Genomic DNA, 15,962 nt, shown 5'->3' with positions numbered 1-15,962 from the left:
ATGCATAGATTTCTCTACGACGAAGGATTTCAGTCAACGTCGTTTTCATTACCGTTTGGGGTGATCATCATTTAATGTGTCCTCTGGCATTAGGTTCGCGGATCGCAGAGACCTGCAAAGTAAAACTTGTGTCAGGGAGACTGATTTGCCGCAGGCGCTTTGAATTGTTTAGTAAAATGGTAGGTGCTTGGATTCATCGTGTTTGGCTAATGAAACTTTCATAGGTACCTAAAAAGCAGAGGTCGCTTAGAGAACGCGTTAGATGGTGCGGCCACTTTGAACAAAATTATGTTTCCTGTGTCAAATAGAATAGCAACAATAGCTGGCGGGGAGGCCGTTGTGTATGTGCTTGTAGTGATCTTGTTCTTAGGATGCACATTCATCGAATGTGACTGATCGAACTGATCAACTGATTAGGACAGGTTCTGAAACAGGAAAAAAAAAATCGACTTAGTACATCGCTGTGGAATCTTGAACGAAGAACCCGTCCATGAACACCAACAACTAAGATGGTGCTAGGCGGCGAAGACGCTACGAGAGCCAACTTCGCAGGCGCCTTACGAGCCATGTCTAAGCCAAGAACACCGCCGCCACCGGCAGTAGTGATCACATTGGATGCAGATCCATTCACAGTGGATACGACTCCGGCTACGACGCCTACGGCTACGACTCCGACTTCGACACCAGGTCGGCTAACGGCTCATCGAGATTCCTTGCGTGTGGATACTGCTCTGCCCTCTGTGTCAGGCGGTGAAGGGAAAGTGAATGGTGTGTGCGCGGGTGGAGGTTCGAACCCCAGTTCGCCGCGTACGGAAGCCCTTCCGGTATTGAGGTCACGTGAGAACTCCGTTGTGCAGGACCATTCCGGAACTGGAAGCAGTGTCGACCTCAACCTCGGATTTTTTGGTGAGCCTCACTTTTCATCATTTCGTCACACGTATGCCTTTTTTAAGTCTCACCGCAAAAGTTTCGGTGTAATTCTGTCGGTATAATAGATGCGACAAGAGCTTTCTTTTTCAAGCATCGAACACATCCACCAAGTTCATCGGTGCATCGAGTAGTATTAATAAATATTAAATAATAATTTTATTAACGAGCCCATCTTCCGTGGGGTCTGAATTTTTCGGTTTAAATACCTTTCACAAATTTGGGGAGGCGTCAGTGTCTCATGGATGTGCTAAAACTAAAGTAAAACTTGCTAAAACAGTGCTAAAACTTAGTAAAAATGTTTCTTTGAGATCTGCGACGGCAGTGCCTTACGAAGCAACAAATAAGCAATTTTAAGGTGACACTAAGCGCCACAAGGTATCGTGTAACAACTTTTTTTTTCAATATTTTTTTTAATGCCATGGGTCTGCATAGTTGCATGAACCTATATAACCAATATTTCGAAATGCCTTGTCAGGCACGAGCGGAGCAGAAGCGTACACTTTTGCATTCTTCTTTCCCACATTCACGTTTCCTATTAACAAGTGCAGACCGGAAATCGAAAGCAAGACTTCTACAAGTACCAGGGGGATCCGAGAATAACTCGGTGAAAAAGCTTGGAGAAGAAGCGCCGTCGGATTCTCTGCAAGCCACAAAAGAGACTCCGCTCGCTTAGCTCTAAGCTGGCCCTTGAAATATTGATCCATACCTTGTCAGCTCGTACCACGCTCAACAGCTGCTCCCGCATATTTAGGCCTTGCAAGAGGAACGCGTGTTCAGTTCTTTTTTGTCCTGTGTCCAACGCGCGTTGTCGGCGAAGGAGTTGACAAAGGGGGGCTTTAAAGAACATGTTGCAGTGTTACACTGATGCTTTAGGGAATGAGAAACGTCCTTCCAGGTAAAAGAAAGGAGCTCTATTGTTGGCCGATCGGAGATCGGTGACGATGGGTCGCTGATGTCTAGCGGATTATATGGCATTTAGCTGTAGAGTTACGACATGTCATCAACAATTAAAATCTTTGTCACACTCATGTCTATCTCTATAATTATACTCCAATACATAAACTATATCGCTTTCATATTGAGTTCATTTCTTATTGGGGCTGTTGAGCTACAAAACAAATGATGCAAAACCACACCACCCTTGTTTGTCATATTCTTTTTTTCTTTTTATATAACGTAATAAGCAACATATGCCGCACGCAGCAGTTAGTCGATTGGTCGCGAGTTAGTCACTGGGTGATATTTAATAGACGACCCTCTGTTTACAAACATGTGACGTCACGAGAAGACTAGTTCGAGGTTATATTTTGCTGTGGTGGGCAAAAAGCGGGAAAAACACGTCGGCTGATAGGCTGATACAGCTGACAGTGCCCACCAGCATACTTTGCGCGTCGGCGTTACTTAATCAATGACATAGAAGTGCAGGTCGTCTATAGGGAGCTTTAGTGCATGGGAATGTGTTCACAATAACAGTTCCGAAAACATGATAAGCCAATCACCCTCTGTCTTTTGAGCGCGTGATATCACATTGCCAAGCCTCGATTTGATAACCTCCTGTATCGTATTGTCTTCGTAGAATTCTTCCGATGTGCTAAAACTCGCTATTAGGGAGTTTTAGGAAACCGTGAGCTCTCTCAAATTCCTTTTCCGTATCGCTATCAGCCAATCAGCTATCATCGTAGCAATAGCCAATTGGCTGATAGCGATACGGAAAAGGAATCGGAGGGAGCTCACGGTCCCCAAAATCCCCTATCAAGTTACGCCCGCCCCGATACCATCACAGTTCATCGCATCCTCAAGCTTGCGGCAGCATCCCAAGCAGCACAACGTCTTGGCCAATGTTCCAATATTGATGTTCCAATCCAATATTGACAATGTCGGCCCAACATTGGACCAATGTTGACAATGTCAGCCCAACAATGTCGGCCCAATATTGGACCAATATTGACAATGTCGGCCCAATACTGGACCAATGTTGACAATGTCGGCCCAACATTGGACCAATGTTGACAATGTCAGCCCAACAATGTCGGCCCAATATTGGACCAATATTGACAATGTCGGCCCAATATTGGACCAATGTTGACAATGTCGGCCCAACATTGGACCAATGTTGACAATGTCAGCCCAACATTGGACCAATGTTAACAATGTCGGCCCAATATTGGACCAATATTGACAATGTCAGCCCAATATTGCACCAATATTGACAATGTCGGCCCAATATTGGACCAATGTTGACAATATCAGCCCAACATTGGACCAATGTTGACAATGTCGGCCCAATATTGGACCAATATTGACAATGTCGGCCTAATATTGGACCAATGTTGACAATGTCGGCCAAATATATGACCAATGTTGACAATATCTGCCCAATATTGAGCCAGTATTGCCAATATTGGCCCAACATTGGGCCAAGATGTTCTGCTGCTTGGAATTGCATAAAAACTTTCTGATGCTTCCATGATACATGTAACCGTCACAATGTTGAACTGGTTTTAGAACTGCAACAAACTGTTACACTTTCAATGCATTGAGCTCACTGGTAGGAAAATGACGACGTTTAAACTTTGTTTTCGCAAATAAACCTGTATAGTGAACCACATCAAAAGTTTAGTCTGCGCGGAGATCCGACGCCTATCCTGCTCCTCTGTCCTTAGGAATCATAATAGGGCCAAGTGCACCTTCTAGGGGCCCTCTTTTACTGCTTCGGTCACACAAGTGTCCTCGTATTACAATAGACCTCTCCCTGTTTGTAAACAAATGACGTCATAGTGTTCGACAGCGCCACCAGTTTAGAAGAACTAAACTACGCTCGAAGCTAGGGGGCGAACAAGATCGCGGCCAAAAGCCACGGTCTTGAGGGGATTACGACGGTCCCTGAGAGGGACGCGACCTTCGATCCTACTTTTCTTTCAATAGGAGGCAGCGAACAAGTACCCATTCGTGGAACCCAGCCCTCCCCTTCCGATCTGTTTCGGTCTCAGTCTGTCTACCAACGTCATGATGACGTTTCTCGGGTAGAAGTCTATTAGACTTCCGTCCTCTTCACAGTCGTCCCGCCTGTATGAAGCTGAGTCGGGGGTTGCAGTTGGAATAAAGGACTACTGGAAGGTGGTCCAGCTTGAGCGGAAGGGGCGGCAAGGGAAGGCGCTGTGGTAGAATGCACTTCCAAAATCAAACGGTGGACCCGTCAAAGCTGCACTAGGCCCTCCTAGGGGTTACCCAGTAAAAGCGAGAATGCGGTGGAAAGCACGGGCGCCTCGAAGCGCACCGTGCTCAAAGTATTCCTTGGTGCGGAACGAGAACTCGACTGGCGTTGCTACATGCGCGGAGGAGAAGTTTACGAAGAAGAAGAAAGTTTAGCACATGTGTTCACATCCCGCAGAAGCGCGGCGCTATTGTAGGCCGACCTCCAGGTTACCTTTGATGTCAGATTGAAGGGCACTCGGGGGGAACCTGAAGTTTCCCGATAGTCTAAGGACTACACTCACTAGATAAAAGAGAGCGATGTGACCTGAGGGACAGTAAAAGGTCCAGTCAACTTAGAGGGAGCTTCAACAAAAACTTTTTGTGCGTAACGAAGCTCGTGAAGCCGACGACACTCTCGAGTCGAGTGAAGTGGACTGGACCACCGTAAGCGAAAGAGTAAGCGCCTTAGGGAGGATGAAATGTGCTTGTCTCCCGAAGCGCCACTGCAGCACACGAAAAGTATATTTAAAATAAGAGATTTTCTAACCAAGCACTGCAGGCGGCAACAATGCTTGTAAAGGGGGAAAGAAAATTTTATGATGGTTTTAGTCACATTACCTGCTCTATCTGGAGCTTTCCTCGAAATTTTGTATTTAGATGCTTGATGGAAAATAAATGTTAAAACAAATCTGTTGCTGGCGTGCCCGCCCACTGATCCCAAGGTTGTCGATTCGAATCCGGACGAGCACGGCAGCAACTTGGTTCCATAGCGTACACGCTACTTAGAAACGCTGTCTTCCGTGAGGAACGTTAAATACCAGTGTGCTAAGATTTCGCAGTACGTTACAGAATCGTCAGGTGGACAAAATTAATCCACAGACAGACCATTGTGGCGCCTATCATGATCACAGTCGTCGAATTGCTCTTGCTTTCCCGCTGCTGTAATGCGAATACCACGAAGTACATGCAATATCGCTTTGCCGCTATCGTGTTTCCCCTTCGTCGATGGTTGCGCTTCCACTTCCAAAGCTTGCTAATTATCTCAGTCCGTTATTAAAAGATGATTGGCCGCTTAATGACCAGGAACGTCCACCGGAAATTGTTCCATTCATCCACGATGATTTGCTGATCGTTCTCGTTCAATATCCCGTACCCTGTCGGATACCCACGAGACCATGTAATCCAACTTTTCCGCTGCACCTGTTTCTAATAATCTTTCGCGGCAAGAAATGCGGTCTCAATAATATATTTGAGAGCGGTCTTTAATTGAGCTTGCAAATCATTATGCTCAAGGTTGGTCTCTCGAGATAACATTATTGAGGCACGTATTGATCACGGTGGAATCGGTGCTACACTACGTTTAAATGTCGTGCAATATTGTCAAGCACTGTTTTCCCTCGTGGACATTCTAAAAGACATTGGTCTCTTTTTACACGCTGTAGCCGAGCCTGTGTGAACTTTTACGCTTTTGTGCACTGATATTATCTGGTCAAGGGCTTCATGTCTCAATAATATGGTGATTGTTAGGTCTCGGGGTGTTATGAACGGTACGTAACTTTAAGAATGATGTGCATGGGTAAGTATTGATATGTTACACCAAGGTAATTGATCTCATTTTATTAACCATCACCTCATCGTTTAATATCTCATTATCACCAGCGAACCACAAATTAAGAGGCAAATTTTCTCGATTCATATGGTAATTATATGTATTTGTTGTCGTTCTCTCACATTACACAATAAACTTAACGCCGCCATACCTGCACGGCAGGGTTGCTTCGACCTTATTGGGCATTCACCAGCAGTGTGCAGGTAGGCAACGTCTGAAGGGCTGGCGTCAGAAGGTCACGTGGAACTTGATGTCCTCCCGTCCGTGTGAGAGCCCCACCAATAGAGGACTGCGTCATTGCCCGAGGACTACGTCATTGTCACGTGATCTGCCCACCGTGGGCAAGACAAACACACGTGGTCATATACTCCAGAACACGGGAATAGTTTCAAGTGTGGCCGGCACCCACCATTATGACTCTTCAGTCGCTGCAATGTTTACATAACACGGGGAGCTCTATTAAAGGGAGACTCCGCACCAAAAACGTGTTGAGGTGACAGTACGACATCAATCCGTACCGTATGATATTTCAGAGAATACAATTTCTCATCCCCAAGTGGCGCAGATAATTAGAAAAGAAATATTTCCTTTGAATGACTTCGTGCTACTCCACGGAAAAGCAGTCCAGCAACACTGGGCTTCACCACACCGGTATTCCTCATGTACGGCTTTGTGTCCTTTGCTTTTACCGCTGGCGAATATTTTAGAACGAAATCGAGGAATTAGATGACTGGTCATCCATGTCGCACGAAGAAGTTACAAAGCCAGTGTCCGAAAAACAGCCGGTGGCCCGCACGAGACTACCGGTGACGTCACGCAGGGTACAGGAGGTAGGAGAGGAAACCTTCAGAAGTTTCGGTTTCATTTTGAGCTTCGCAGCTCTTTCGGCAACTACCGTGTCAGCGACTGCCAAACCAACTTTATTTATCACTTCAGAAGAATGTATTGAGCTTATTGACACAGTCATTATGATAGTTTATGATTGCCCCGGAGTCTCCCTCTAAAAGCCATTTATCTGATAAAGCCCGCGTGGTGCGCGTTAGAAATAGAGTATCTTAAGGGGGGGGGGGGGAGGGGGTAACGTTGGGCAGACGAGCGGTCTGCCTGTCTAACTGGCGGCATGTTGCTCGGGGGGGGGGAGGGAAAAGGGAGGCAGGGGAAGGGGATTGGAACATTGGCGATCATGTGATATGCAACAGAGACCTATCAAAATGGTGTGCTCTATAATGTACTCACCCACGGAAATCAGACATTAGTGCGATTCCTTTGTCTTGTTTTCGGAAGGTTACCGTAAACTGTCAGCGATGTGTCAGAAAACACAAAATGGGCGCGTTACGTAGCGCCCCCAGAGTGCAGGGAGCGCGCTCCTTTTACTAAACGGTGTCAGTCCTCTTCCAGCTAGCAGGTCGGAGCGTGTAAGTGCTGCTCTTGTTACGTGACGTATGAAGGAAGGAGAGGACTGATAAACCAATGAGCCGCATTGGAAGCTTCGCCTGAGCGCGTATCGCGCTCGGGGCTCTGAAAATCCGTTTAGTGGAGGCACCGGAGTGCGAGGGTCAGAGTATACACCGAAGCCGATGGGCAGAGCTGCTACGTCCCGCGCCCAACGTCTCATTAGGACTTATCGAATCTTATTGGGTTGGTGCGGACTGCGGTGCTCCCATATTGTTGTGTTGACCTTAACCTTATCTGTTATCGATGTAACACTGTGAGTTGTACGTGTGCACAACATAAACTTTTAAACAAGAGATTCGGAGCCTCATTGAAACTGGGAGCCGTCACTGCCCGGAAGTCAATCCGTGTTTCGGATTTCGGAGGTGCACGCTATTCTCCGAAAACAGCGTGGGTACCCAAACTCGCACCAGGTGAACTTGCGTCGTCATGTCTTCTGTCCGTCATCTCATAACACTCAAAAAGTGACACCGAAGCTTTCTAAAGATTTCATATGTACACGACCACGCTTCATCAGGTATAAAAAAAAAGGTGCACCGTAACGGCTACAACAAGATCAGGTGGACACGAAACGGGAGGTGGTGAAACTGTAAAAGTTGAAAACTAGAGAACAAGTTAACAGCTGCATTGTGCGTGCAGTAAGTACATGCCAAACGGAAGCGTGGTCCACCACGCGAAAGCTTGTACATATTAACCTTTGGTGTAATTTTGTAACTGTTATACAACCATCTCGGACGGACTCACCTTTCTACCTTTGTCTAAATGCTTTAAATTTGTTTAGTCTAAAATGCAAAACCTTCCACCGACAGTGGAACCGACATGAATAAAAGAATACCAATACAGTTTTGTACGAGGTCCCTAAAAATCAAAAGCAGCGCACGAGGTTAGTGATCTGGAGCCAAGTCACCCTCGCCGTGCTTTTGCCTTTAGAGTATCGCGGAAGAACCTGCGAAAAATCATAAAACGAAAGCTGCCATAACTCATGTCGCGCTTCTAACTCTTTTCAAGAGTGTCCACGACACGTTTCAACTCCATTCTCGGCGCAATTCCCAGAGCGGGAGAAGTCAGACTCGAAATTGTATTTTATACAGCTTTCGGAGAATTCCCTTTTCTGTCTCGCGTCCCTTCTTAACGGGCTTAGCTTGGGAAGGAGAGCGAAGTAGAATCCCAGTCTTTTCCATCTTCTCTGCTGTTGTTGCGGGACGTAGCGTATGCATTGCACGAAGGATACAAGCAGCCGTGATATGCTTGGTTTCGTAAATATTTGAGTACGCCTCCGTCTTTTCCTAAGCACACAACAGCCGAGATCAGAGGCATAATGTACTGGCACCGGGAAGTCAGAGATCGGCTTTTTGAAGCACGCATTAAATTGATTACGTTTCGTCCGCTGCGAGGGATGGAGTGCTGAGAGATGCTGCGTTTGCATTTGCGTTTCAGTCTGGAGGATTTTGTTTTCTGTTTAACGCAGACATGAAGCTTTTTGTAGGAAGGCATCAACAGAAGGTACGGATACAGGCAACAACAACAACAAATAAATTAATGATAATGAATGGGGCAGGATACAGGCAGTGAGTGCTTTCGTATCTGGGAAATAATGGCAGTAATAGTTGACAAGGTGCTGGTAGATCATTGATCGATCGTGATTTGTCGAATCAGTTGGTTATCTGGTCGTTTAGAGACACCAATGATGTTGCGTTGTCCACACTTGCTGACGACAGGAGCAGAGTACAAGTTGCTCGGACACCACGTCTTCAGCGAGGGACGTTGAAATTGTTGTACTGAAATTGCAAGGTATGTTAAAGACCTTCAGGTTGGCAAAATGAATCCACAGACTGTGGCGTAGCTGTGACGTATCTCACGACGGAACTCAGACATAATATTATTAATTATAATATGGCAAACCCCGGCCAGAAAAATTAACACTGCACCTTGAATTTTTACTCTTAATGCTAAAGGAATGTGCGAATGTTATGTTCTAGTGTTACATTACTATTTATCGCCAGTTTCCTAGGATTTTACATCCAGTACTTCCGTAGCGGCTTTGCTGTACTCAAGGTCATTTTGTGAGCAACTCCCATTGTTTCTGTTCTAGATTACGGAGATTTTTTTTTTGTCTAGTTAGGTTCCACTTTATTAAAATTATGTAACTCGCCCGCGCAGTGGTGCTGCGTGACTGTCGGACCCAGCCTGCAAGTCATTTCGGTTTATACAGGTCATCATTATTATATCGAATAAACATTATTACGATTATTTATTTATTTATTATTATTATTTGTCAACGTTATGTCGTCATGTGGGGGTCACACATTAATCTGATACGTTTGATGCATTGACATGAGGGACAAATTTGGTCACAAACACGATTACGGCTTACTTCCGTTACCGTGATATAATCGCTGTCTTCTCGCGGGTGCCCAGCCTTTCAGGTTGCCACAACGTAATGCAAGATTTATCTCATCGCTCGCGGCGTTGCATTCGTATCGTATTGCACGAGGTATCATTTAAAAAAAAAGAACGTAAGAAGTTTCCTCGGACAGTGCGAGAGCAGGAGTATTAAAAGAGTATCTCTCTTACATCCTCTCTCTCGCTCACTCTGCATATTTATAACAACATCATTATAATCGTCATCAATCTTCTCCTCACATAAACTCCACTCCACTCTCAACTTTTGCTCGAGTCACGTAAAAAAAAATAAAGAACAGATACCAAAAAACTAGAAATTTTAGAAACCATTAAAAAAAGAAACAATGCCTGCGAAATAACTATCGTGCAGGACTAAAGCCACTCGGAAGAGCTTGGCATTAACGGCACCCATTCGTCTAAGATATATGTCTCGTGCGACGGTGAAACGAGTGTTCCTGTTGAACGGCCATCTATCTGGAGGGCTCAGTCATGGGGAGAAAGGTCATTTAATTACGTATGCTCTATCTCGGAAGGCGCTATTGAGAGCGGGATTAAGAACTGAACCTTCATTTGACCAGGAGTTCTTCGACGAGGTTTCTGGTAATAGATTGGAAGCTGAGGATGCATGCATGTGTTGGTGTAGGCGTGAGAGACGCTCTTCTGCGCAGCGTGCTTATTCAGTGCGCCGTTTCTCAATGTTCTAATTAGCGCACTACTCCTGCTCACTGGCCGAGGTAATGCGATTATTGTGCGCCACCGTACGCGTATAAATAGTGCATTATAAGGTATGTCGGTTATTAATGTCAATAAAGGGAGGCGGCGCGGTTTCAAATGCCACGCATTGCGTATACGCTGCCTGTTCATGGTGAGTTAATGACAGACCGGTGAGTGGAAGGTATTTGGGGAAAGTGTGGTTGAAGTGGTCTTTGCCGTCGACACCAGAAGGCATGGCCGAGCGGGTATATCATCCGCTTGTTGGTGGGACCGCAACGCCCATTACGGGGGTTTTTGGGTGTCAATAAATTGAATTGAATTTAATTGAATCTGACAAAAACTCGTACACTCTAAAAACAGAACTTCACCGAATAGCACGTAGTGCGTCAAGCATTGCCGCGAACGATACGGTGATCTGTTTTGATTCGAGGAGAGAGGGAGGCGTACGCCCCTTTTGTGGCAATTACCATATATCCAAATTGTCACAAAAAGGCGTACGCCTCCCACTCTCCTCGAATCAGAAGTGATAACCCTATCATTCGTGGCAATGGTTGGCGCACAGCGTGCTATGCGCGGTGAAGCTCTGTTTTAGAGTGTATGTTTCAAATTAAATGAATTTCGTAAATGAATGCTGTGACTAACACCCCATGGTGCTGCACGCGCAATGTGCTTGAGTTGAGTTTGAATGTTACACACAGACACACACACACACACACAAAGCAAATGAAGAAGAAGGAGAAATCGAATTCATCACCCGACGAGTTCTGCTACTCCCATAATGAACCCCTGCAGTCTAAAACCAGAGCTTCACCAGCTAGCACTCTCCTACAGCCAACCATCATCCCGAATGATAACGTTCTCTCCCTTGATTTGATGAAAACCATGAGGGGGGGGGGGAGCGTACGCCATTTTTGTGGCGATTATGTACTGCATAATGCCACAACAATGGCGTACTTTTTCCACAAATGGGGGGAAAGACCGATGTCTCTAAGTAAGAGTGTCGAGTAAGAGTGTCAAGATTGTAAATGAATGAACCGCATAAAAAGAAGGTGCAAGCGTTTTGGGTTGACGGTGGGAACGCCCTATTTTCAAACTCTTCGTTGGGTGCAATAGTGTACCGAATAATACTGTACACTCTTAAACCATAATAGGTAAAGGAAAGGTACTTGGAGTAGATTGACACGCTCTTGAAACAGAACTTCACCGCATAGCACGATCCTATGGTCAACTCTCATCTCGAATGACATCGTTCTCTTAACTTGGTCTGTTGACGACGAGGGGTGTACGCCTTTTTGCAACAATTATAATTATTATTATAATACTGCATAAGGCTGGTTTCCCAACTACCGTATTTCTCGTCCGGTTGCTTCAAAAATAGAATATGAAAGCAATCGAGCTTCCTAGGTTCGAACTAGCCACACTCCTAGCCAACCGTCATCTCGAATGACATCGTTCTTTCCCCTGATTTGCTGAAAACGGGGGGCGTGCGCCTTTTTTGTGACACCTATGCAGTTCATAATTGTCACAAAAATGGCGTACGCCTCCCGTTTAGAGCAGATCAGGGGAGAGAACGAGGTCATTCGAGATGACGGTTTCCTAGCAGCGTGCTGTGCAGTGAAGTTCATTGAAGTGAAGAGTGTAAGTCTCAAAAAAGACGTACGCCCCGTGCTTTCAACAAATCAGGATCATTATACGGTTGCCCTTCAGCGCGCTATGCGGCGAAGTTCTGTTTTAAGAGTGTATACGCTACGCGTAACACTACCGTACGCTACCCGTATCCTAATAATAGCGTGCCCTATATTCCAAAACTCTCTAATGATTTCATTGATTTGCCTGGTGCGCTCATTGCGTGCCGCTACATCACATGAAGCAACAAAATACGGGAAAGAAATACCGGGAGAGACAAAGCACCACGTGGGAGAGAAACCACCTGTTCTATTATGCCGAATATTCGGAAATTTAATATCTCTCTAAAAGAACCGTATCACCCGACTATCTTTTTCGAAATAACGAGTAGAGCAGAAAGCTATCGGAGGGAACAATGAAGAGCAGTTCCCTGAAGGTGAATACCGAATGGTTGCGCGTGTCCCATTGTGCTAGTCGTGCATCCAGGATCGGGAAGAAATTATTAGCGGAACTCGGTGACTGGAAAATAAGAACAGCCGTTGAAAATTGTGACAATGCAGCTTTTTTTTTATGCGCAACAGATTTTCTTATAAGAAGTTATGAGAGCAGCATAGATGAAATTTTTGCAGTTGAGTTATACGGTCAGGCTTGTCGAAGAGAGGGTTTAACTATGAGATGATTAATTACTTAAAATTAATTCATTAACTCTTTAATTAGGGGCTTTCGTGCAAAAGTTAGATAGCAGAATGGGAGACAATACTAGTTGACAGCCCTTCTTTTTTTTTTAATATCCTGAAAAGAGCACGTACGTTGAAATATCCATGGCACAATTTCGCTATGCAGATGAGTCGAAACCGAAACCGTGCCGATCAGGAGCGCAGGGTGGACAGCGTTCATTCCACGTGAGAGGGCCACGTGCTTCGGAGCGATGGAGATGATTGGAGTAGGTACTGATCTCTGGCCAAACCAACCGCTTTGCGACCCAGATAAGACTCAGACGGCAAACGTCATGCGCTCCAGAGGCGCCCGGTTTAGGTTTCGCCTCATTTCCTTAGGAAAATGCGGCGATGGATATTTCAACGTACATGGTCGTTCCAGGCCAAAAAAAGATGTCTGTAACCTATTCTGCTGTCTCACTTTTGCAGGGAGACGTTATTTAAGACTTACCTAATTAATATTTTTTAATAATTAGTCATCTAGTAGTTACATTCCCTCTTCGAGAGGATGGCAGCGTGGCCGCGAGACTCAACTCCAATAAAACAGCATCTACACTGCTCTTTTGGCTTTTTTTTTTTTTTGTTGCAGATGAAAAAAGAACTATATTTTTCTACGTCTCCTAGTTGGCGAGGTACAAGTCCCCAGAGAAACATCGAGGCCGAGCTCTGACGTAAGAGAAGCAACAGTTTCCTCGTCCATTCCAGGCGGTTTTCGTAAACACATGACAGATCAGCTTTATCCTACGACTTTTCAGCCGATTTCCTACACGTCTCGGTAAAGGAAGTTATTCACGAGGAAATTGTGGTGGTAATAGTTCGGGGGCAACCGGTCCACTCGTCACAATCCCACTCGTCACCGGAAGACTCGTCACAGGATAATTGGTCGCACCGGCCCTCTGGCACGAGATCCTTTTGTCACCGGAACACCTGCTTGTCAAGGGGGGCGGTTCGTCACCGGAACACTGGTTGCAAGCTTGACCCCGTTCCAAAGGGAATGCGTTTCACCGTGTTTTACAAAAGGGATGAGTCCAGTGCCCCACCCACACTTCCGCGAACCCGGATTCCGAAGACCGCTGACCGTACAAATTTCACGTCTCTGCTAAGGGCACGGAGAGCATGGAAGTGACGAAAACTCAGCGTGGGGCTCCGTTGCTGGGGCGCGGACAAAAGTTGAGAGACTGACCAAGGTTAGGTCAGGAGAGCCTTTTAGGTATTTCACACGTTGGGGAGTGGGTCAGTTCATGTAGAATATGCACCCGTCGAGACTGACCAAGGTTAGGTCAAAAGAGCCTTTTACTATTTCACACGTTGGAGAGTGGGTCAGTTCATGTAGAATATGCACCCGTCGAGGCTGACCAAGGTTAGGTCAGGAGAGCCTTTTACGTATTTCACACGTTGGGGAGTACGGTGCGGTAAGCAGGTGGCAGGTTCACTGTGACGATTATTCCGGCGTGACGACAGTTCCTCGTACGAGATGCCCTGTGACGAGTTGGCCTCCTTGACGAGTTCACCTATGACCAGTTGGCCTGTGACGACCGGGCTTGTGCGTCAGTGCGATACTTCGCGTCAGTCTCCCTTTGTATCATTCATTTTAGAGTTGATACCTTGTCACCCAGTTAGTAGAACTGCTGATGTAGGCAGCACAGTCTTAAAAATGAACTTCACCGCATAGCACGCTCCTAGCCAACCATAACCTCTAATGATATCGTTATCTGCCCTGATTTGTTGAAAACAGAGGGCGTACGCCTTTTTTTGACACTTATGCTGTTCATAATTGTCACAAAAAAGGTGTACACCTCCCGTTTTCAACAAATCCGAACAGATAACGATATCATTCGAGATTATGGTTGGCTAAGAGCGTGCTATGCGGTGAAGTTCATTTCTAAGAGGCAACGGCAAGCCCTATCACCACCCACCACCACCACCATCATTTCTAAGAGTGCACTCTTACAAAAATTAAAAGGCTCTGTCTCACATAATAAACAACACGTCTCCCGAAGGGAAGACCCCTCTATTCGTACACTCAGTTACACCACATAGTACGCAACTACCAAACCATAATCCCGAATGACAACGTTCTCGCCCCTGATTTGTTGAAAACGGGAGGCGGAGCCTATTTTGTACCATTCTGCATAATGGACACAAAATAGGCTCCGCCTCTTGTTTTCAACAAATCAGGGGCGAGAACTTAGTCATTCGGGATGATGGTGGGCTAGGAGCGTGCTATGTGGTGAAACTCATTTTTAAGAGTGTACCTCTCGCACCAGGCGAACAATCATCAAATTTTGGAATAGTCGCTACAAAGTGAATCACAGTGCATGCGTCTACATTTACATACTGTATAGTTGAAACACAAAAATAGCAAAAAGATGACAAACTAACATGAAGAAACAAATATTTCCAAATTATTTAACAAATATTCCTGGAAGGCAGCTTCCCCACGAAGTAGCAGTGCTGTGCAGAGAAGAGCGTCCGTTCGTACTCTCTACCACAAGTCTCATGCTTCTCTATAATTAACGAAGAGGTTCATTGGAAGTCTCTAGGATGAAGGTAACAAATAAAATATGCAAACTTCAATCTTCTCCCACCGATCTTATTTCCGTTCACCTTTGTTCAACCTTGGGAACGCTATAGACCGGAGGACGCAAAGAAAACGTACGAGTAACCGTATACTTCCCTAGAGCGTTCGCCTCGCTCGTGACCTTACGCTCAGTTCGAGAACGTTAAAAAAAAGTTCAAGACGAATAAAAAATAACAACATCGAATGTCGTTGCAGATGTCTAATAAAAAAATTCTTCTTGCAGTACAGTTGAGAGGAAAGGATAGAATTCGATAATGTCGCATTCCCTTCCGAAGAAGAATTCTTACGGGACGAAACATATGAGAAGCTTAACATAAAATTCCAGCTTCCATTTTTAAGGGCGAAGAAATTCTACCTTCCCTAGAATATTAGGCATTCATGAGACGACTGGTAGCAAGGAAAAATAGTAAGGGAAATGAGAATGGGAAACATAGAGGCAGCAAATGGGCGATTTTTTATTCGGCGCGCGTCTTTAATGTCGCCATCTTCGTAATGTCTCGATCTTTTCGACTTCGGCAGTTTTTTTTTTTTCTTCTTCTTTTTTTCACCTGCTTGAGGCAACTCAGCGTGTTGGAAAATAGACTTGGAAGTGAATGAAGGCCATACTATCTCTCCGCTTCGAAGTACGTTTCCGTTATAGGGGGCGCTAGTGCGCAATCATCTTTCAGCGGAATACGTCTTTGTTTGGTTATTACGTTTCATACGGGGAAGGGGAGAACAGTGGAAGTACAATAGG

General features: G+C 45.5%; 1 protein-coding gene across 1 annotated transcript in view; it reads left to right on the top strand.

Moving 5' to 3' along the window:
- The first annotated feature begins 438 nt into the window (after positions 1–438).
- The window catches only part of LOC135394107 (solute carrier family 35 member F3-like), a 150,836-nt gene continuing 135,312 nt past the window's right edge, over positions 439–15,962 (top strand). The window contains exon 1 of the mRNA XM_064624618.1: positions 439–906. Within this exon, the coding sequence (XP_064480688.1) occupies positions 510–906 (397 nt within the window). The 5' untranslated portion in view covers positions 439–509. The remainder of the gene's footprint in view (positions 907–15,962) is intronic.

Source organism: Ornithodoros turicata, chromosome 5, assembly GCF_037126465.1.
Source record: "Ornithodoros turicata isolate Travis chromosome 5, ASM3712646v1, whole genome shotgun sequence".
In the NCBI taxonomy this organism is placed as follows: domain Eukaryota; kingdom Metazoa; phylum Arthropoda; class Arachnida; order Ixodida; family Argasidae; genus Ornithodoros; species Ornithodoros turicata.
Note: the sequence above shows the minus strand (reverse complement) of the source record. Positions and strands in the feature narration are given on the sequence as shown.